Below are 24,609 nucleotides of genomic sequence, written 5' to 3' on the forward strand. Positions count from 1 at the left end.
CAAGACTAGAAAATGCTTCCAGAAGGGGGTAGTTGACACTGTTGAAGGCAGCTGAGTTATTGAGAAGGATTAGGATGGGTTGGCTTTGACAAGAGAGAGATCATTGGTGACCGATGAGAGGGCAGATTCTGCAGAGTGAAGGGGGTGGAAACCAAATTGGAAGGGGTCAAGGAGAGAACTGGAGAGGAGAGAAACTGGAGACAGTGGGTGTAAATAACTTGCTCAAGGAGTTTTGAGAGGAATGGTAGGAGGGAGATGGAGCGATAACTGGAGGGGGCAATGGAGTCAAGGGAGGGGTTTTTGTAGGATAGGGGAGATGTGACAATGTTGGAAAGCCATGGGGAAGAAGCCACTGGAGAATAAACAGTTGAAGATGGAGTTCAGGGAGAGGACTGCTGAGAAAGTTCGTTCCTTCCTATGCTCCCAAAGATTCACTTTATTTTTGAAGCTAGCATTTACAGCTCACTGTATATTGATCAGTCTTTTTAAAGTTAATATCTCTTCTGGGAAGGATTAAAAACACACCTAAGGCATTTGTGGGATATTTTCTAGTAGCTTAACCACAGAGTTGAGAGTAATCCAAACCCTTTAACAAAATATTCAAAACGCTCAGCAGAGGGATATCAGGTAGGTGACACAGACCACATCAGCCCCCAGACCTTTATTGCCATCTCCTGAGGCCCCAGAGAGAGAGGGGACTGAGGAACATATAATGTGGGGCTTCTGGGTACACAGAGGAGGCTGTTGTTTTAAAGCACCTTTTGTCCTTAACAAGAGGGATAAAAACAGCTCTCTGGCAGAATTCTATTGAGGCAGGGAAAAGGCAAGGCTTGATTTTCACGGTATAATTTTTCCTCTGTTAAACTGATTTCAGGTTCTCGCCACTTTAGCAGGATGGTGACATGGATCACAAGGACTTTAAACTTTAGACTATTTTCATCAGTTCACTTAGCAATGTAATTTTGTCTTTGCAGTACTTTTCCTTTGAAAGAAAAAAACATTTTGGGGTATGTGGCTTGGTGAAAGAGCAGTCTTTCAAAGAAGTGGAGAAATACTAAATAGTAAAGATTTAGGCCTTGCTTCCAGTTGAATATTTCTAATCCTGTTATAAACTATGGGAACACATTCATATTAACTCCTAGAAATGATATAACCTGGTGACCCAAGGCAGCTTTCTTTAGAATACAGGCAAACCATGGAGCTCAAAAACATGTTTCATAACTGTATGACTCAACATCTGTTAACCTAATAAAGCCATATTGTTAATGATAAAATATTTTAATTTTAGCACAATTTTCTCTGATCGTTAGTTTCACTCAGACAATTTACAGAATATACTGTGGCAAAGTTGTATTTTGTTTACAAAATTTTTCTATAAATTGTTCACCATGTTCTGGGAAGGCAGGGTGCTTCAAAATAAGGATGTATAGTATATCCTGACAAATAACAGAAGGCAGAGTTCTAGTGCTTCCCCGTAAGAGCAGAGGGAAGCAGAAGGCATCATTGCTGACCCCTAAAGCAGGGGAAGGTCCATCTGCCACACTGATTTTGAGGCAGGTGACCTCATCTAGGTCTGCAGATTTCATGCAGAAAGCCTATAATAATTTAAGTTAAGCAAGTAACCAAATGGACAGATTTCATTTATTCAACACTCTCCCTTCAGGCCTGAGGAGAAAATGAGAAGCAGCGTGGTATAGTGGATAGAATGCAGGCCTGGATGAAAGATCACAAGGGAACTGAGGGAACTGCTGTGTGGCCTTGGGCAAGTCACTTCAGTTCTCTGGGCCTCAGTTCCCTCATCTGTAAAATGGGGATCGAGACTGCAAGTCCCACATGGGACAAGGACTGTGTCCAACCTGATTATCTTGTATCTATCCCAGCGCTTTGTACAGTGTTTGGCAAATAGTATAGGGTTAACAAATACCACAGTTACTATTATTATTACTATATTTTTATTTTCCATCACTATGCTCATCATCACTAATATTTAGTGAGTTTCTACATAGCCACAGCACTCTTGGGATAGCCTAAAGTGAATTAGGGACAGTCTTTGCTCACAGGAGGCTAAATGTTGAGCAATAGGAAGAAGAGGCAAGCATTGAAACAAACATTTAACAGCCTCCAGAACCCACCTCCCTCCACCCAAAGATACTGGGAGCATATACATGCACAATTCGTAGTCTAGTTCATCTTTGCTTCACGTAACTCTTTTAATCTGAGTCTACACTATCTTCAAAACAGAAGAGTAGAGATAACGCTGTAATTACAATTCTCCCACTTCAGCTAGCGGTAGTGAAAATGCCACAGCTTCTGGGGTTGGAAAACAATAATTAGCTACTGCCTTCCCAATCCGTAAGGTTATTGTCTAAAAATAAGAACTGATGAACTATAAAGCTTTTTCTGGAATTTAAATAGCTCTGGCATCAATGTTACATACAATCATTAAAGAACATATTATTCCAGTTCAACTGGGAACTAACCAACTCAAATTCTGTTACTTCAATATAACAATCTCATTTCAATAATCCAAATATATGTTTCTCCAGAATAGGCTGTACGGTTTTTCAATTTAAAAGGGCATGATATGATCTACTAGGGCTATTTTAATCCCCATATTAGGCTAACAAAGAAATATGAAAATATTTATTTTGCTTTTACTTTCTTATGACAAAGTAGAACACAAAATAATTTAATCCTTTGTTGCTATATCTGCTAAGGATAACTGCCCAAATCATTCTAGTGAAAAATTAAATGTGGGCAAAATTGTACTCATTAGATGCGTTAGTTCCAGAATCTTTACATTTCAGGAGTACATGGTATGTGACTATAAAAGCTAGCCAGTGCAATACAACCCAAGTTTAGATTCAAATCCAGGACAATTTTTTTCTTTATGTTTTATACCAAAACTTGGCAACACCACATTTCAGTATGAATGTTTTTCAGTTTCATCTGTCTCTGGAGGCAGTCATTTCCCTACAATAACAAATGTTGGTTCTATAAGTCTATTACTGTTGTAATTTCATATCATTTAACTTGCCAAAATAGTTACCATTTGCAAATCCAACGCTCATTTGTTTGAGTCTAAGATGACTTCTTCATTCTCCTTTCCCAAATATTTTTTTCTGAACTTCAGTTTCGAACAAAGCAATTAATTCAGAAAGAATTTCTTTTTTTTTTTTGCAGAAAGTATAAACTAGCTTTGTGGATAACTAATTTGAGGCTTTATTTTTAATTGGAGAAAATGAAGGGGTGACAAAAGAAACAGCAGATATTTTTCACCCTGATATCAAGAAAAAAATTACCATGTTATGGAAAAGATATTCAAGATTGTGGGCTTGATTGTGAACACACAAATATGTTAGGGCCGCTAACATCTCTCAATGGTATGAAAGGTGTTTCCCTTTAAACTCTATTGTGTAGCTCAAAATAATTTACAGAGCAAAACCAAAAACTTAAACCCACTGGGTTAGGAAACATGTGGGACAAGGAAGCTAAGTGATTTGTACAAGATAATACAGTGAATCGGTGGTAAAGCCTAACTCAGGATCCTGATTCAGCAGTCTTATCCAGTAGATCACATTAACTCATGCCAATATGAACAGCAATATCACCTTCAGGTTGGCTTCCTGGTCTTATCAATCAATAGTATTCATTGAGTGCTTTCTGTGTGCAGTAAGTGTTTGGGAGAGTGGTAGTGATGGTGATGATGATGACAATATTAAGCACTTTCTAAATGCCAATATCATTAGTTTGGGCACAGCTCCTGTCACACATGGGGCTCAGAGTCTAAGGAGGAGGGAGAACAGGTACTTAATCTCCACTTCACAGATGAGGAAACTGAAGCACAGAGAAATGAAGTGACTTGCCCAAGGTCACACAGCAAGTGGAAGAGCTGGGATTGCACTCTTTCCTTTAGGTCATGCTGCTTCTCAAAATAACAGTACAATATAACAGGGTTGGTAGACTTGTTCCCCGCCCACAAATAGATTATGCCTTTTTATTCAGCGTGGCTCAGTAGAAAGAGCACAGGTTTGGGAGTCAGAGGTCGTGGGTTCTAACCCCGGCTTCGCCACTTGTCAGCTGTGTGACATTGGGCAAGTCACTTAACTTCTCTGTGCCTCAGTTATGTCATCTGAAAAATGGGGATTAAGACTGTGAGCCCCACGTGGGACAACCTGATTACCTTGTATCTACCCTAGCACCTAGAACAGTGCTTGGCACATAGTAAGTGCTTAACAAATAGCATTATTATTATTATTATTGTTATTATTATTCCTCTTGGCTGCCTATCCCTTCTCTGGGCCCTCCTCCTCATCCACCTCCTCTTCTATTCCCACACTAGGGGAGTGACCGACTATTCTCTAATTACACGCCCCCTGCCAACCTCCACACCTGCAAGGTTTGAGCTATCTGGCTATTTCAACATGCTCATTTCAGCCAGCCAGGCCTTCCCTTCCATGAATCAATCAATGCCATTTTCTGGGTGCTTACTGTATGCAGAGGATGCTCGTTCACAATCGGCTGATTTTATCCTTGTCCTCTCCTCCCTTTGTCACCCACCCTCAATCCCTTATGGAAACTTTTTACTTTATGTTTTCTTCTTTTAATGGTATTTGTTAAGTACTTAGTATGTTTCAGGCACTGAACTAAGTGCAAGGGTAGAGAAGCTGAACAGGTTGGACACAATGGAGCAAGCATGGGCCCAGGAGTCAGAGGACTTGGATTCTAATCCTGGTTCCACTATTCGTCTGCTTTGGGACCTTGGGCAAGTCACTTAATTTCTCTGTGACTCAGTTACCTCGTCTGTAAAATGGGGATTCTATACCTGTTCACACACTTACTTAGATTGTGAACCCCATATAGAGAAGGGACTGTATCTGATTTGATTATCTTGTATCTTCCTCAGTGCTTAGTACAGCACTTGGCACATCCAAATACCTCAACAATGCTATCAATGTTATTCATCTTGCTTTTAGTGTAACCATAGCCCGCTTAATTAGTTTGCACTTTCAGTCTTAACTAATAAGGTTTCCTTCCTTTAAGAACTTCTGTTAATCCAGTTGGACAGAGTTCTTGTTCCACATGGAGCTCACAGTCTTAATCCCCCACTTTGCAGATGAGGTAACTGAGGCACACAGAAGTGAAGTGACTTGCCCAAGGTCACACTGCAGACAAGTAGTAAAGTCCTGATTAGAACCAAGGTCTGTGCTCCATCCACTAAGCCACGCAGCTCACTAACATATGTCTTAACAAATAAATTCTGCCCTAGCCTTGGAATTACTGAAAATCATCTCTGATCATCAGTTTTCTATGTTCAAAATGGAACCTTTCCATTTTTAGTGACAAGGATTCAGTCCATGAAAAAAATATATCAATAACGATAACTGATGATGGTGCAGTCCACAGTTCTTGTATTGGCCGCAGCACTCTTATGTGACTGAACTTTCACTGTGGGCTAAGACTGTGAGCCTCATGTGGGATAGGAAATGTATATGACTTGATTATTTTGTATCTACCCCAACATGTAGTACAGAGTTTGACGCACAGTAACCGATTAAATACCACAATAACTATCATTATTAAGCACCATACAATGCTATGTACACTTCCTCCTGGGGAAGAGTAACCAAGATCCTGGTTAAAAACCCAGGCAGGGACAGCTGCATTAATCCTGTTACCAGTTATTGTTCTAGGGAATAGTTACTGAAAGAAAAGAAGTCTAATTCAAGCTTCCAAAAAACCCAAGTGCTGACTGAATAGACACCTGGCTCACCTTAAAAAGGCAAACTCTTGCTTGGGTGGACAAGGGGTAAGTTATAACATCTAGTCTCTTTCCAAATTAAGCCAAAGCCCATTCAACTGAGGGAATATTTAACACCGAAGTCATATTAACAAAAGATAATCTGCCATTGATCACACTCCCAGCCCACTTTGTTTGGTGAGAAGCAAGGTTTGCTTTGACAGATGGAGAAACAATCAGCTTTTCATAGTTATACGATGACTATAGTCATTCTCAGTCTACTCAAAGTGTAGAGCCAAAGTTAACATGGACAGAATAAAGATTTTTTTTCCTCATATTACTCCGTAAATTTACAATTATAAAATTTATGTATATTTCTTACATTCTATTGCTTCTTCTGCCCTACAATTTATTTTGGTGTTTGTATTCTCTGATAGATTGTTAGCTCCTTGAGGGTAGGGATCATGTCTACCATTTCTACTGTATTGTACTCTCTCAAGCACTTAATAAAGGGTCTGTCCACACTGAAAGCATTCAGTAAATACCACTGATTGACTGACTGAACTATCTCTAGTATACTTTCCCACTGCTTGGTGCAATATTTTGCATAAAGAAAACACTTAATCAATGCTATTGATTGATTAAGACTTCTCTGGAGCAGCATGGCATAGTGGAAAGTGCACGGGCCTGCAAGTCAGAAAGTTTTGGGTTCTTCTCCTGGCTCTGCCACTTGTCTACTGTGTGGCCTCAAGTCACTTCACTTCTCTGTGCCTCAGTTATCTCACCTGTAAATGGGGATGAAGACTGTGAGCCCTGTGCGGGACAGGGACTGTGTCCAACCTGATTTGCTTGTATCCACCCCAGCACTTAGTAAAGTGCTTGGCACATAGCAAGTGCTTAACAAATACCAAAACTGTTATTATTACTATAATGCCTGTGGCTTTCCTGGTCAGGTGAGAAAAAGCAAACAGAGAAAATAGTTCTTGTTCTGGAGGCAAGCCTCTAGGACACTCAGAGTTTGACCTGAAATGAGGTCAAAATTCAACTGACAATATTTGCTCTATGATGATTTTCTAGGCTCTCAACTCTTTCAATGTTTTCTTTTAATGGGGCCTCCAGGATCAAAATTCAAGCTCTTACAAAATGTGGCACTGCACCACTAAAGCTAGGACAGAGTAGCCACATCTATGGCCAGTGAGTCTCTATGTTCCCATATCTTTAAGTGGAGGAAATAGAATTAAATAAAAGAAGCATCATCAAAAGTAAATGAAGCATGCTGCTGCCATTTACGAGGCACATCTTCTCAGACCTTTTCATTACTTCCTGCCAGAGACTTCCAACTCTTTTTTTTCTTACATTGTTTTTTCCAATCAATGATGCATTTAGTTCACAACAAATTATCTGTAATGATTTAGTGCTCCTTAGAAAAACAAGTGAGAATAATAGTTAATGGCTGTGATCTCCTCAGCTGCACTACCTGGCAATTAGATGGTGCAGGGCCATTAATTTTTATTTGGCTTTCTCCAGGACATATTTTTCAAGTGCCATGTTGGAAGGCCATTGGCGTAAAGGCATAGACTGTGAATTTGACCTACACATCTCTCTGTTACACTACCCTTTTGGTAAAGACTGCATTTTTTTTTTTGATGTTTCATTCAAATGAGATGCCATGGTGTGCTTTTAAAGGACAACAGACTGTTGAGAGGTAGTTTGGTCTGGTGTGGGAAATTTAAATTCAAACAAGAGGCAGGTATTTTACTTCTGGTTCCAGCACTGACCAAAAGAGAGTGACATCAGCATATTGTGCAGTGGTGGAGGTTACAGAAATAATGCATCTATACAGATTTACTGGTAGGGTGGTGCTTCCTTCTGGGAGAGACCTTATTTTTTACACTACTAAAATATAATTCTAGGCACTGAAATGGCATCCTCCAAGACACCAGTTTGATAATAATAATACTAAGCACGGTGCTACTCAGATTGGGGCCAGTTCCTTTCACAAATGGGAATACCAGTCTAAGAGGTTGAGAGAACTGAATTTTAACCCCATTTTATAGATGAGGAAATTGAAGCACAGCAAAGCAAAGTTAAATGCCGTGCCCAAGATCATTCAGCAGGAAAGGAGAAGAGTCAGGTTAAGAACCCAGGTTTCTTGAATCCCAGCATGGAGAAGAGTGGCTCAGTGGAAAGGGCACAGGCTTGGGAGTCAGAGGACCAGGGTTCTAATTCTGACTCCACCATGTGTCTGCTGTGTGACCTTGGGCACATCACAACTTCTCTGTGTCTCAGCTCATCTTTAAAATGGGGTTTCAATACCTATTCTCCTTTGTACCTTAGACTGGAAGCCCTGTGTGGGACAGCCACTGTGTGTAACCTGATCATCCTGTATCTTCCTCAGAGCTTAGCACAGTGTTTGACACAGAGTAAATGTTTAACAAATACCACAGTTTTGATGTCAGTCCCAGGCACTTTCTCACTAGGCCAGAAGCCAAACTAGAAGCCCTTGGGATAAAGAGACCATAGTAATACAAAATAAAAACAACCCAGTTAATAGTTATTTTCTTCAAAACTTTATCTAACATGTATCTTAGACTGTTAATTAACAAAATGTTCTGGTCTCTGGCTCATAAAAATTCATTTATATGGTGGATTTACTAAGGTTTCCTTTTAGCAAGAAATTTATTTCAATTCTAAGGAGACTATTCTCACGCTTTTCTTGTGCAGGGCATTCACTGCTTTGAGACTTTTCATTGTTTCCTTTAGCAACAGAGATGACTTGGATCATTAAAATTTCTAATATTTGGGGAAATTTTAGAGTTCCTCCTTGGTCCAAAATAGAACTTCTCATCTTTCCACCCAAACTCTATCCTTCCCCTGACTTTCACATCACTGTCGACAGCACCCACCATTCTCCCTGTTTCATAAGCCTGTAACTTTGGCATTATCCTCGACTCATCCTTCTCATTCAACCCCTATATCCAACTGGCCTCCAAATTCTGTGTTCAACCTTCACAGCATGGCTATCATCCTCCCTTTCCTCCCCTTCCATACTGCTACCACGTTAATCCAAGCACTTATCCTATCGTGCCTTGACTTCTGTATCAGCCTTCTTGCTGAACTCCCTGCCTCCTGTCTTTCTCAACTCCAGTCCATACGTCACTCCGCTGCCTGGATCACTTTTCTTCAAAACCATTCAGACCATGTCTCCCACTATTCCTCAAGAACCTTTCCATCAAACAGAAACTCACTTTCAATGGTTTTAGAACACTCAGTCACCTTGTCCCCTTCTGCTTTACCTCTCTGATTTCCTACTACAACCCAACCCACAATCTGCTCACTGGACCTCGATCGTGTCTAACTCGTCAACAACTCCTCACCCACATCCTGTCTCTGGCCTGGAACTCCCTCCTCCTTGGTAGCCAAGATATGACCACTTTCTACACTTTCAAAGCTTTACTGAAATCACATCTCCTTTAAGAGGTCTCCCTCTTTTCCCCACTTCCTTCTTTGTCACCCTTGCACTTGGATTTGCACCCTTTACTCATCCTACAGTCAGCCCCCCTGCACTTATGTACATATGTGTGCATAAGTACATATGTACATAGGAGGGCAGTGTGGCTCAGTGGAAAGAGCCTGGGCTTGGGAGTCAGAGGTCATGGGTTCTAATCCCAGCTCCGCCACTTGTCAGCTGTGTGACTTTGGACAAGTCACTTCACTTCTCTGAGCCTCAGTTCCCTCATCTGTAAAATAGGGATTAAGACTATGAGCCCCACATGGGACAACCTGATCACCCCAGTGCTTAGAACAGTGCTTTGCACATAGTAAGCACTTAACAAATATCATTATTATTATTATATCCATAATTTATTGATGTATATTGATGTTTGTTTCCCCCTCTAGGCTGTAAGTTTCTTGTAGACAAGGAATACATATACTGACTGTTATACTGTACTCTTTCAAGGGCTTTTTTATGGTATTTGTTAAGCTCTTACTATATGCTAGGCACCGTTCTAAGTGCTGGGGTAGATACAAGCTAATCAGGTTGGACACGGTCCCTGTCCCACATGGGGCTCAGAGTCTTAATCGCCACTTTACAGATGAGGTAACTGAGGCACGGAGAAGTGAAGTGACTTGTCCAAGGTCACATAGCACACAAGTGGGGGAGCCGGGCCTAGAACCCAGGTCCTTCTGAATCCCAGGCCCGTGCTCTATCCACCAGACCAAGTGCTCTGCACACAGTAAACACTCAATAAAGATGATGGATGGATTTTATCAGTTGCCAATTGAGGTTAGCACAAAAAAATGGTACAGTGTGCTGTTCAGCTAGAGAAAAACAAGTCAAATGAATATCTGAGGTTTACTGCTCATTATGGGTAGGGAACATGTCTGCTAATTCTATTGTACTCAGTACTCTCCAAAGCGCTTAGTACAGTGATCTGCACATAGAAAGTGACCAATGAATACGATTGATTATTGAAGTAAGGAGTGCAGCCTGAGCCTGCTGTCACTGATAACGAGCCATTTAAGAAAGTCAGGGCTCAGCTGCCCCTACCTCTCTAAGACCATTGCAGACCCCCATTCCAGAAAAGAAGTAGCAGAAGCATCAGAATGCAGCTTCGATTTGTTATATCTGATATTTATATCTCCACCAGAAACCTCTTCGATGGCAACCTCCCCTGGAGCACAAATTATTTTCAACTGATCAATTTTTGGTACTGTCCAGTGCCAAGGATGGTGTAAATATTAGTAAAAAAGGAAAATGCAGGAATGAGTGAACAGTATTACACTTTGGTAATAATAATAATCATGGCATTTATTAAGCGCTTACTATGTGCAAAACACTTTTCTAAGCGCTGGGGAGGTTACAAGGTGATCAGGTTGTCCCATGGGGGGGCTCACAGTCTTAATCCCCATTTTACAGATGAGGTCACTGAGGCACAGAGAAGTTAAGTGAATTGCCCAAAGTCACACAGCTAACAGTTGGCGGAGCCAGTATTTGAACCCCTGACCTCTGACTCCAAAGCCCGGGCTCTTTCCACTGAGCCATGCTGCTTCTCGTAATAATTGTGATATTTGTTAAGCACTTATTATGTGCCAGGCACTGTACTCAGCACTGGGGTGGATACAAGCAAATTGGACTGGACACCGTCCCTGTCCCACATGGAGCTCATGGTCTCAATCCCCAATTTACAGATGAGGTAACTGAGGCACAGAGAAGTGAAGTGACTTGCCCACAGTCACACAGCAGACAAGTCAGGGAGCTAAAATGGAGATTCAGAGACTTGGACCCTAGACTCAGCTACTTTCCTTCTCAAGGAAGTGGTGAGATTACTGAGAAAACCTATTGGGCTTTTTTCAGCAGTGCCGGAAGAAAGGCTTTTTACAAATTTTGGGTATTCTTTTTATTATTATATCATACTGATGCAAGCTGGTGTCCTGGTGCAAATGTCAGACAAGTTAATTGCATCACAAATCTTACAGTAACATGGTTATCACAAAAGCGCTGGTTTATTGATTCTATGACTTACTACACATAATAGTCCTTTGGCTCGTGAATATTGGGGCTTGCTTTGCAAACTACACATTTTGCTAAAATCTGCTCCTGGAAACTATTCTTGTAAACCCTATTATGCAATAAAATCTAAAAGCCCATCAAATGGCATTAATTCATATGGTGATTTTTTTTTAGTTCTAAGATGTTCCTTTTTTCTCTCATTTCTGATGCTGATATACTTTCTTACTATTATAATTTAGCATTTTGTGCCATTAGTGGAGCAGATGGCAAATGGTTTATCAGTAGTTGGGTGGTACAATCTACATGATTGGATGTCAGAGGATCCTACTGCCTTTTTTTATTAATGTATGGAGTGTTTAACACAACATTATTTACTTGCAACAGATCATCTTGATTTATATGTGCCCAGTTAACAGGGAAATTGAACAAGGAAACTGACACAAAGTTAGTCCAAGCAACAAAACTGGGATCTACAGTCATTTTTTTTGCCCCCAACCCATGTCACATCACCTTTCCTTAGAAGAAAAAAGAAGCAACTTCTAAGATCATATCCATTTCTGTTGTTGTTGCCAATCCAGTTTAAAGGCACAAGGGGAAATAGATGGAAAATTTCCACTGTATTTGCATTCATAATTGCACCATTTTTTGGAATAATTTCTGCAACCACAGAAAAGGGCAAGGGTTGCTACATGTGGAATTACGTATAGAAATTGTGGGAGCAAAAGAAATACCGGGGAGCAGAAAAATGAGGAGGAAAAGGAGGGGAGAAGGAAGATAAAGGTAAGATGGCACTTGAGATTGCACCTTTTATTGAACTCTCCCAAGTACTGCACATTTGAGACTCTCTCAATCAATCAACTGAATTTCTTGAAAACTTCCTGTGTTTAGAGCACTCTACTAAGCACTTGGGGGAGTACAATATCACAATACAAAAGAGTTGGTAGATACGTTCTCTGCCCACAATGAGCTTACATTCTAGACACTCTAGGAATTACTGGAAGCCTCCACTCCCTTCTTCTCTTCCTATTTCAGAGAGTGACAGTTTTAAAAAAGCAACTTGCCTTCTAAGTTAGAAGCCTGTCTCTTTGCCCTCCTGACTGTAAGCTCATTGTAGGCAGGGAATGTGTCTGTTTATTGTTATATTGTACTCTCCCAAGCGCTTAATACAGTGCTCTGCACAGAGTAAGTGCTCAATAAATATAATTGACGTACTGGTTGTGGTGTTCTGACCCTTCTCTTTTTTTCCCCAGAACATACAGCTCTCACTGTTTACAACTATTACGTGGCATTAGAAAAAGAAATATTTCCTCTTCAGAAATTAGGAAAGAGATGATGAGGAGGACATTTTGTGAATAAATATGATATTTCTGAGCCAATCATACACTGCTTCCGGATGACAGATTCTCAGCTTGTACCAGGTTCCAAGAACCATCAATTGCCACCACGAGGCCCTGAGCATTTTCAGTTTCATCCTGTTATTCAAAGTATCATTTTGAAACACTTGAAGAATACCCTCTGTGAGATGACAATTGCTTGACCTATTAAATTTGATTTGGGGAAATAAATATGCCATTTCTGTTTTTCCATATGCCTGTAAGCATACTAAAAACCATTTGGATTAAGCTCTCTTGAAGTGCTGTGAGTAGTGGGATAATATGAAAGAAAACTAAGATGGCTGAGGCCCATATCATCTCATTTTCCAAGATTTTGGACTTCCGGCCTAGTCCAGCTTTGAGTTCTTCCTGGAGAGCCAGGATCAGGATTATGATTACTGGGGGGCCTTTGCGGAGGGGGGATTCTTAGAACTGTCCCAAGCACTGCCCCAGAGACTGGGATGGCCAAGGGTCAGGCCAGACATGGTGGCTTACATCCGATTCCTGGCATGGAACTAGACTGGCTTTTGGGAGAGAGCAGGTTGAGCTCTCTCCCAACCCTTTGACTCTTCCCATTTCCTTCTGACTCACCAAGCTGTGAGAACCACCCAAGGAAAGAGATCCTGGGAGCTACTAGAATTAAAAATTTCAAATGACCAGTTAATTAGAGAAGAAGCATTGGCCTGGGGAGAGAGCTCGGGCCAGGGAATCAGAGGAATCGGGTTCTAATCCTGACTCTGCCACGGGCCTACTGTGTGACCTGGGGCAAGTCGCTTAAGTTCTCCGTGCCAATGTTAGCTTAAATATAAAATAGGGATTCAATACCTATTCTCCTTCCTACTTAGGCTGTGAGCACTGTGTGAGACAGGGACTATGTCTGAACCTGATTATCCCATATTTTCCCCAGTGCTTAGAACAATGCTCGACACATAGAAAACACTAAATACCACATTATTATTGTTATTATTATTATTTCTAGTTCTTTCTCTCAAAAACACATGGGCATCAAAAAATATGATTTCAGGGCACATATGCAATACAGATAATTAAACCCAAGTTTGTCTGCCTTGCAATGAATTGGCTCTAAATACCCTGACCTACGTGAAATGAATTCTGTGCCAATATGCTAAAATGGTATGAACTATGGGATAGAAATTACCAGATTCAAATTTTTTTTCCCACTACTGACTTTGGACAAGCCACTCTGAACTACAATGCCTTCATTCACTCACTAGCAACTGAGAAGAGCACTGTGTGTAAAGGCATAGAAAAAAGACTACAAAGAGAGAAACATGCTAATCTGTATATGCCTCAAACAAGAGAAACGTATTGCGCTTGGACTTGAGCCCTTTATTCACCTCTCTCTCAGCCCATGGAATTTATGTATGTTTCTGTAACTTATTTATTTATATTTCTGTCTGTCTTCCCGTCTAGACTATAAACTCTTTGTGGGCAGGGAACATGTCTCCCAAGCTTAATATGTAAGCATTTAATAAATACGATTTATCGATTGAACATATCCAAGTTGATGTATAAATGAAAAGGACTTAAATCATTTTATAAATGAGTCATCAAGAGGGGCATTTTCTTCTTCAAATTATTGAATCCTTCCTCTGGCAGAAAGATCCCTGTAGAGTACAGTGTACAGCTTGCTCCCAAAGAACATACTTGACAGGCCACAGCTCTCCCCATCTTCAAAGCCCTTCTGAAATCACATCTCCTCCAGAAGGCTTTTCCTGATAAATTTCCAGTTTCACGATTCTACATCCCCTAATCACCCCTTCTGCATTTCTGCACCACCAAAGTATTTAAGTACTCACAACTTGCCATAACACACACCTTATCAGTTAAGCACTAAATCATGTGCACACTCTCCTTTCCTCCCATCTGTAATTTCATTCAACTGCATTTATTGAGTGCTTACTGTGTGCCAAGCATTGTACTAAGTACTTGGGAGAATACAACAATAAACAGACACAGTGAGCTTAGTCACTGAGAGAGGGTGAGGAGGTGAGACAGACATTACCATAAATTACAGATCTGTACATAACTGCTGTTGGGCTGGGAGGGAGGAAGACAAAGGGAGCATGTCCGGGTGATGCAGAACAGAGTGTAGGAGAAGAGGAAGGTGTGTGTGTGTATGGGGGGGCGCTTAGTCAAGGAAGGCCTCCTGAAGGAACTGTGCCTTCAATAAGGCTTTGGAGGCAGGGAGAGTAATTGTCTGTTGGATTTGAGGAGGGAGGGTGTCTCTGTAATTCATTTAAGTGTCTCTCTCTCGCCAGCTAGATTATAAACTCCTTTAGGTAGGCAACTTTGCCTAGGAACTACTCTACCCTCCAAATGCTTAGTAGAGTGACCTGCAAATAGTAGGCATTTAATAAATTATCACTGCCTGATGGATTGATGTATTCTTTGATCATGTTAAGAAAGCAGGTTTAATTAAATACAGAGGAAGCACTATAAATTCTCCCCCTTCTAGATTGTGAGTCCGTTGTTGGGTAGGGACCGTCTCTCTATGTTGCCGACTTGTACTTCCCAAGCACTTAGTACAGTGCTCTGCACACAGTAAGCACTCAATAAATACAATTGAATGAATGAATTATAAATAATTCAGAATTATCAGGCACTGGGTGCTTTAGGAGGAATGATCTCAAGGAAGAGCAGCAGTAGTCTTTCCTGTGTGTAAGGACTTTTCTGTCTACAACTTGGTTGGCTTTTACTGACAGAACATTCAGTCAGCATTATCTTGTGTACCAAGCCTGGCATCTTAAAACAATTTTTTTCCTCCTATTGGTCTGACAGATCATGTTCAGAAGAAATGAGGTTATGTTGAAAGACATTACATTAAGACCCGGTTTGTTTTTTTCTTTCCAGCCAAGACTGTTTCTGGGTATTACATTTTTTGAAGGCATTACATTTCTCTGGTTTATTTTGTTTTCCTTACCCTGTTTCAGGATGCTATCTCTAGACATATAGCACCTCGAGCTGTTTTCGATTCATGTACACATTCTGCAAAAATGATCACCGAATATTTAAAGAGGGTTTCTCCAGTCCTTTAGTTTGCTACTCTATTTTTAACCTTTATGCTTATGACTAATTAACATCAAACTAGTAGCCGGGATATACTCCGATGGAGCATCTTTCCTTTGGGCAATTTCCCGGCATGACTAAAGGATGAAGATGTGATTGGAATTTCTCTCTACACATTGGTTTCCACCTAGGAGAATCAGAATATTTAACACAGAAGAAAACACGATTCACACGATAGGTACATTTCTATATAAAGAAGAAATCAAATTTAACAGACTTTTGCCTAATCAGGAGAGTAATTTTTAGTTAGGAAAACACAACGACCGTTTTTCATATTCTGATAGGATGGAACATTTGAATCTGCAACTTACCTCTTGTTTCTGTCCTCCACCTGAAGCATGTAGATGACGTCATCGGTGACATGCATCTTGGAGCTGCTGTCTCCCCACTTTAGCTTCAGGCTCTGGGGACCAGCTGCAGCACACTCCAAACGGGGAGGTAAGGGGGGTAATGGCCTGGTTTTGGCCTTAATGACATGACTAAATGGTCCAGCTCCAATTTCATTTACAGCCTGGATTCTGATCCTGAAGAACAAACAAACCGCATGCCATTAAAAGAGACACGCATGGAAATTCATTCATTCATTCAATGTATTTATTGAGCGCTTACTGTATGTAGAGCACTGTACTCAATTCCATTATGAATCTGAAGGACTCATTCTAACTTTACAGAGCAGCATGGTCTAGTGGAAAGAGCATGGGCCCAGGAGTCATTCATTCATTCAATCATTTATTAAGCGCTTACTGTGTGTAGACCACTGTAGTAAGCGCTTGGAAAATACAATTTGGCAACAGAGACAATCCCTACCCAACAACAGGCTCACAGTCTAGGGGAAGAGAGACAACAAAACAAAACAAGTAGACAAGCATCAATAGCACCAAATTAAATTAACAGAATTATAGATATATACACATCATTAAAAAAACTAGAATGATAAATATGTATAAATATACACAAGTGCTGTGGGGTGGGGAGAGGGGTAGAGCAGAGGGAGGGAGTCAGGGTGATGGGGAGGGGAGGAGGAGGAAAAGGGGGGCTCCGTCTGGGAAGGCCTCCGGGAGGAGGCGAACTTTCACTAGGGAACTGGGGTTCTAATCTTGACTCTGTCAATTGCTGGTTGTGTGAGTTTGGGCAAGTCATTTTACTTCTCTATGACTCAGTTTCCTCAACAGTAATAGACTGTGAGCTTCATGTGTGGCAGGGACTGTTTCCGACCTGAGTAACTTTTACCTGCCCCAGCGCTTAAAACAGTGATTTACATACAGTAATCACTTGACAAATACCATCATAATAATAAAAAATAACAGAGGTACTTTTTTTTTAGTAAGTCAATGACGACAATCATCTCTAGTTTAGTCTTTAAGGACTGATGGCCCTGTGGTTTTTCTGGGGCTTTGGGTGGTTCTGGGAAGGCTTGTATCATCTTCTGGGAAGAGCACGGATCTAAGAACCAAGAGATGGGAGTTCTACCCATAGGTCTGCCAGGAGTCTGGGGTATGGCCTTGGGCAAGTCACTTACTTTTGTGTTTCCATTTACTCATCCACAAAATGGGAACAATATACCCACTACCTCCAACCTCACAGGACTGTTATAGGAACAAAGTAAGAAAGTAATTAAAAATACTTCAGAAAACAAAATGCTATTTAAATTCTTGTTTTCTTGGTTATCACTCGTTGCATGAGGAGGCAGTCCATATCCTGTAATATAAACTAAACCAGAATTTTGCTAATTATTGGTAGGGACTGTCTCTATATGTTGCTGATTTGTATTTCCCAAGCGCTTAGTAGAGTGGTCTGCATACAGTAAGCACTTAACAAATACAATTGAATGAATGAATAATTCCAGATACAAGGGAAGCAGTGTAGCTTTAGTGGAAAGAGTATGGGTCCGGAAGTCAGATGACTTGGGTCCTAATCCTGGCTTGGCACTCACTGTGTAACCTTGGGCAAGTCACATAATGTCTCTGTGCCTCAGTTACCTCATCTGTAAAATGGGGATTAAATCGCATTCCCCCCTACTTAGACTTTGAGCTCCTTGTGGGACAGGAATTTTGTCCACCCTAATTATCTTTTATGTACCCCAAAACTTACTAAGTACTTTCAACATAGTTAGAACTTAACAAATACCAAAAAAAAAAAGGATTGGACAAAGCTCTTGAGCCCATTTTAATTTAACCAACTTCTACCTCATTTAGAATCACATCTATACAGACCTAGAGTTAGTTTGGTTTTAGTAATGATCCCTGAAGCCGTTAGCCTTAGGATCCTAAAATATTTAATATGTTAATAGCAAATTTAATCTAAATGTACAAGCCCAATTTTAATTGCTCTCATGGTTTTGCTGTGTTTGAGTTTTGGGTGTTTTTGTGTGTTCTAAGCCCTGGAGGAACTTTTGCTTAAGCAGGAGAAGGGGTGAAGGGAAGGAGGTGGCACAGAGTTGGTAAAATTTGTCAACTGAAAAAATGACCGAGCCTCCCAGATGTAATTTATTCTTCAGTGATTAAAGGCAGAATTTTAAAAAATATAGTTCTCACTTTCACACTGACATCTTCAGATAAAGTAGAATTTGAGAGATGGGAAACTTGAGCATTGCACTTTCATCTACTCCTTACTTTAAATTTTCTTTAAGATGTTGACATTTGGACGTTTACAATAAGAACATTTGAAGTCAGTCAGAGAGCTATCTGAATTAGGTGGAAATGAAGCATAGTAATAATAATAATAATCATAATAATAATAATGGTATTTGTTAAGTGCTTAGTATGTGCCAAGTACTGTTCTAAGTGCTGTGTTAGGTACGAGATAATTAGGTTGTCCCATGTGGGGCTCACAGTCTTAATCCCCATTTTATAGATGAGGTAACTGAGGCACAGAGAAGTTAAGTGATTTGTCCAAATTCACTCAGCTGATATGTGGCGGAGTCAGGATTAGAACCCACAACCTCTGACTCCCAAGCCCGTACCCTTTCCACTAAGCCACGCTGCTTCTCTAAAGACAAGTCCTCCAGAATAGTCAAGTTTGTACTATATCTTGTTTAATTAATTTTATTTAACCTAGTCTCTTCTTTAGGACAAAAGAGAACCAACAAAGAGCAGCAGGTTTCAGTGCTCTTCTGAATCACAAAGCAATTTGGGGGTTGGAAAAAGACCTTTAAATGCTTTAGAAATTAGACTCCGCATCTGCATATCTGACTATAAAATTAACTATCTTTGAAGAACCAATTCAAAACAAAGCTTAAACAGGATTGAAGGAACAATGTCTTATGATCAGGCCATAAACCAAGAAGAAATGGGATGGGGTCCTCAACTTCTGGTATATAGTTTCAATTGTTAAAACCACAATAACAGGAATGTTTCTACCAACTCTATTACACTGAACTATCTCAAGTGCTTAGCAGAATGCTCTCCACCCAAAAAGCGCTCAATAAATACGGCTGGCTGATAGATTAATAATAGCTACCCTGACAAAAAAAATGAAAATACTTCTTTTTTCATTTGCAGAATGTGCAGTGCACCAGACAAGCCATAGGAACACTGCAATATAAATATATGTCCAAATGTCAACATCTTAAAAAAAAACCTGTGTAGACCTATATGCAAGTTCTCAAGTTTCCCATTTCTCTAATATGTTTTCACATTAGAAAAATTGATACTTTAACTATGTGAAGATGTCAGTGTGAAAATGAGAATTATATTTACATTGTTAAAAATCCTGCCTTTAATCATAACTTTGAATTTTGATGCAAATGAAGAGTCATCCTACATATATGATCAGGTTTGTCATGAAAAAAAATCTCACACTCTTATTTAAGCCTATTGCAGTAAGAATGTAACCCACTACAAAAGAATTATGAAAGTAAATAAAGTTAGAATTTAATCATCTCGAAATGCCTCAACAAATGACATTTTCATTCTTCAGTAAATCCTAAGATTTAATCATTGCACACAACACATTCCACTATGCCCACTTGTCAGATGATCATTTGTGAAATAAACAGTCAGCAGTGCCCAAACTAAATCTGTGTCTGATTGAAGGCATTTTCTACAGTACAAAACAGGACAATATTTGAATTAATGAAGAAAGTCTTTCAAGAATCGACAACTGCTTTTTCTAAAAGTCCTTAACTCCTTTCAATTTCCTTTTCATTTCATCATACTTTCCCTTTCTGTCCTGGTTCATGATAAAGGTGAGCCTTAGCCCCCAGGTACGTTTCAACAATAGTCTCTTGATATTTCTTAATAGAGATTAATAATAATAATAATGATGGCATTTGTTAAGTGATTACTATGTGCCAGGCACTTTAATAAGTGCTGGGGTGGACATAAGCGAATAGGGTTGGACACAGTCCCTGTCCCATGTGGGGCTCAGAGTCTCAATCCCCATTTTACAGATGAAGTAACTGAGAACCAGAGAAGGAAAGTGACTTGCCTAAGGTCGCAGAGCAGACAAGTGATGGAGTCAGGATTAGAACCCATGACTCTCAGGCCTGTGCTCTATTCACTATGCCATGCTGCTTCTCACTATCTTAATTGAGCTCCGCAGGCCCCATGTGGCTGGGGCCACACAGCCTGAAAGGAGGACCCATGCCCCTCACCCCAAACTACATGATCACCATTGCTCTTGGGTCAGGACCTGCCAATTCTAGCCATGACTGTTGGCACCTCACACTACAGTGACCGTGGCCCCTGATCCAACAGCAGCTCCCACACACAACCACACCACTACCAAAGAGTCTCCAGACCTCCTATCCCTGTTCTGCTCCTGGTGAATCCCTATTATTTCCCACATCTCTTTTATCTTCCACCCGCTGCCTTCAATGGGCACAAAATGCAGCCTTCATCTTGTCTCCACTTCTGTTCCCTTTTCTCCTCCAAGGGGCTGGTTGGGCTCATTACGGTTGTCCCCCTTGCTCAAAATGCTGTGGGATAATACTCATAGCTTCATCTTGTTAGTGATGACAGCTATTATGCCCATTCTTGCTTTTTGCTATTGTTTTAAACATTATATTCAAAATACAAACATATGAAATGTCACAAATGGCTCAGGCAGATGAATCTACAATAATGAGAAAAACTGAAACACAAAAAAACTCTATTCATGAATATAAGCTTTGTCCACGTGCTATTTTAATCTTACTACAGCATTCATTCAATCACATTTATTGAGGCTTACTCTATGCAAAGCACTGTACTAAATGCTTGGGAGAGTACAATAATAAACAGACATTCCCTGCCCACAATGAGCTTACAGTATAGAGGGGGAATGACCTGTATATATGATAGAATTTCTTAAGAAATAATCATTCTGACATGAGAATTTGATATGAACATAATAATTAACACATTCAGGAATCACTTATAAGTATATCCTGCTTTTTAATATCTTCAATAGATTATATTCATCCTAAAAAGTATCTCCCCCTTACTGTTATAACTGAAAGACTATTTAACCTACCTTGAGGAAGGATAGCAATTATGGGTTACTCAAGGGGAAAGAAAATATAGATCCATGAAAAATATTTTTGAGAATACAAAATAAAATTTACCCTGGATTAAATTCTTATCCTCTGAAGCATGAGTGCCCATATTCTAATTAGAAGTGCAATTATGAAAATGATAGCAATTATATTTACTGCATACCTCTTCTTTATTTAAAACTAAAGAGTACTAGGAAATACTGTAATAATGTATTTAAATTAATTAGAATTCCAGGCAAGCTGCACAGCTATCTGTGCAAAGTTCAGAATTTTAAGTCCTGTTGGAAGCAAAACAAAACTTATTGGAATTTGGCTCTGAGTTTGTAATTCTGCCCTTAAAAATTAGTAGGATGAATCTAAATTTTATATTGATGTACACAAGCCAAGAGAATTTCTGTGATTATAAATCTTGATTTGATTTTTTTTAAAGAAAGAACTGTAATCAAAGCTCGAAACTGTTTTACTATCAACCCTAGAAAGTATATAATGCACTCAGGAGATCAATCCACTCACAAAAATGTTTCTTTAAATCTTTGGTGCTGCTAGCAAGAAGACCAATTCCATTCATGGCAGTAAAAGGAAGAAATGAAGTCAGACCAATATGTAACTGCTGAAGGAAAAAAAAATCCCCCAAAAGCATAACTTGTTTTAAATGTTTTTCCTTCTCAGTTCTACTTGGAACATCATGATCTATTCAGTCACTTACATTTTCACCTCCTTGGAAAAATAAAGTTAAAGGTCATTCGACAAAAATTACATCTTCATCGTCTAGAAATAGTGCTCCTGATGACACAATTATCACAATTGCAACTATTTTCAGAAAGGTACAGGCATCATCTAAAAGGGGTGTTCTAGTACAAAGACAAGCTACCCTATCAACTCCACAAAGGTTGCCATTGAATATGAAATGCCCAATTAGTTATTGACTAGCCAATAATGACTGAGAGACGCATTTTTCCTTGACTAAAGGACAAGATAATCTAATCAGCATGGTGAGGGATCAAATGTTCACTTTTTTTCCTCCTGCAATTTCATTTCCTCTTTTCTTGGACTAAGCCTACCTAGCACATTAACTGTATAATTTGTGTTACAAAACTACACCTTCAATAATAGTGGTGGGTTGCAATGTACTAAGTGCTTGGCTAATTATGCTGGGAATTTAATTAAGAAAAGCTTGCTGGAGGAGGTAGGATTTAAATATGGGGAGAGCTATAGGGACAGACTTCCCAACCTTGGCTTGAATATGCATGTTGTATAAGAGAAGCAGCGTGGCTCAGTGGAAAGAGCACGGGCTTTGGAGTCAGAGGTCATGGGTTCAAATCCAGGCTCCACCACTTGTCAGCTTTGTGACTTCACTTCTCTGGGCCTCAGTTCCCTCATCTGTAAAATGGGGATGAAGACTGTGAGCCCCCCCCGTGGGACAACCTCATCACCTTGTAACCTCCCCAGCACTTAGAACAGTGCTTTGCACATAGTAAGTGCTAAATAAATGCAATCATTATTATTACTCTTCTCCCCTCTCAGGGTTGCACCTGGAGAGTTTCCAGTCTTCTACCAGTCTTGACAATGGAAGGGAGAGCTAGGCAGAGGCATACCCATTTCCTTCCATACCTAGCTGGACCAGTGGCTAGTGAGTGGAAGGCAATCTGCTACAAGTCAAAACTCCCCTCTGCTGAGCAGCAGCGGCATGGGAGAGAGTCAAAGGCAGAGACTCAAGTTGACTGCGTGGAAAGAGGCAATGGTAAACAACTTCTGGATTCTTACCCAGAAAACTCTAAGGATACACTATCAGAAGGAGGAAGTGGGGTGTTCTGGGAGAGAGGTGTCCATGGTGTTGCTATGAGTCAGAGACAATTCAACAGCATAAGACAAGACAAGACTGTACTCTCCCAGGCACTTAATATAGTGCTATACACACAGTAAGTGCTCAATAAATATTACTGATTGATTTGAAATATTAATTCATTCAAACATATTTATTGAGTGCTTACTGTGTGCACAGCACTGTACTAAGTGCTTGGAGAGTACAATAAAACATTAAGCAGACACGTTACCTGCCCACAATGAGCTTCAGTCGAGAGGTGGGGGAGACAGACATTAATATAAAAAAAAATACAGATATGGGGCTGGGCCGGGGAAGAATAGAGGGATCATGTTGGGGTGACACAGAAGAGAGTGGGAGAGGAGGAAAGGAAGAGCTTTTCATTCATTCATTCTTTCAAATGCATTTATTGAGCGCTTACTGTGTGCAGAGCACTGTATTAAGTGCTTGGGAAGTACAAGTTGGCAACATATAGAGATGGTCCCTACCCAACAGTGGGCTCACAGTCTAGAAAGGGGAGACAGAGAACAAAACATATTAACAAAATAAAATAAATAGAATAAATATGTACAAAATAAAATAGAGTAATAAATACATACAAACATATATACATATATACAGGTGCTGTGGGGAGGGGAAGGAGGTAAGGCGGGAGGGATGCAGAGTGGGAGGAGGGGGACAGGAAGGAGGGGGGGCTCAGTCTGGGAAGGCCTCCTGGAGGAAGTGAGTTCTCAGTAGGGCCTTGAAGGGAGGAAGAGAGCTAGCTTGGCAGATGTGCCGAGGGAGGGCATTCCAGGCCAGGGGGATGACGTGGGCCAGGGGTCGATGGCGGGACAGGTGAGAACGAGGCACGGTGAGGAGATTAGCGGCACAGGAGCGGAGCGTGTGGGCTGGGCTGTAGAAGGAGAGAAGGGAGGTGAGGTAGGAGGGGGCGAGGTGATGGAGAGCCTTGAAGCCGAGGGTGAGGAGTTTCTGCCTGATGCATAGGTTGATTGGTAGCCACTGGAGATTTTTGAGGTTAATCAGGGAAGGCTTCCTGGAGGAGATGTGCCTTCAATGAGGCTTTGAATGCGGGAGAGAGTAACTGTCTATTGGGCTTGAGACGGCTGTGTGTCCCAGGCCAGAGGCAGGATGTTGGTGAGGGATCAGAGGAGAGATAGAATAGATCGAGGCACAGGGAGAAGGCTAGCATTACAGGAGTGAATTGTATGGGCTGGGTTGTAGTAGGAGCGTAGCGAGGTGAGGTAGGAGGAGGCAAGGTGGTGGAGTGTTTAAAGCCAATGGTGAAAAGTTTTTGTTTGATGCGGAGGTGGACGGGCAACCACTAGAGTTTTGAGAGGTGTGAAATAAAAATATATTTTTCACTCTGAATTCTCCCCATCGCTAAACAAGATTGGAACCAATATCACGGCCTCAAATATATTCCAGTGGCTCTCTGTTTTGAGGGTGAATGGATACTCCAGTGTGACCTCTGTGCTATATAGTTAACATAAATTTCCCACTCCTTAGCAAATTTATGAGCTAAATTATTGTTTGTACAACTTTCACCAAATGTTCCTTAGGCTTCATTGAGGTTTTAAGACCTCCTCAGTG

General features: G+C 40.5%; 1 protein-coding gene across 2 annotated transcripts in view; it reads right to left on the reverse strand.

Annotated features, from left to right (window-relative positions):
• The window catches only part of FNDC3B (fibronectin type III domain containing 3B), a 423,729-nt gene that overhangs the window by 28,613 nt on the left and 370,507 nt on the right, over positions 1-24,609 (reverse strand). For both annotated transcript variants that reach the window (XM_038748752.1, XM_038748114.1), the window contains exon 23: positions 16,030-16,242. In XM_038748752.1, the coding sequence (XP_038604680.1) occupies positions 16,030-16,242 (213 nt within the window). The remainder of the gene's footprint in view (positions 1-16,029; positions 16,243-24,609) is intronic.

The sequence above is a fragment of the Tachyglossus aculeatus genome, chromosome 1 (assembly GCF_015852505.1).
Source record: "Tachyglossus aculeatus isolate mTacAcu1 chromosome 1, mTacAcu1.pri, whole genome shotgun sequence".
Classification (NCBI taxonomy): Eukaryota; Metazoa; Chordata; class Mammalia; order Monotremata; family Tachyglossidae; genus Tachyglossus; species Tachyglossus aculeatus.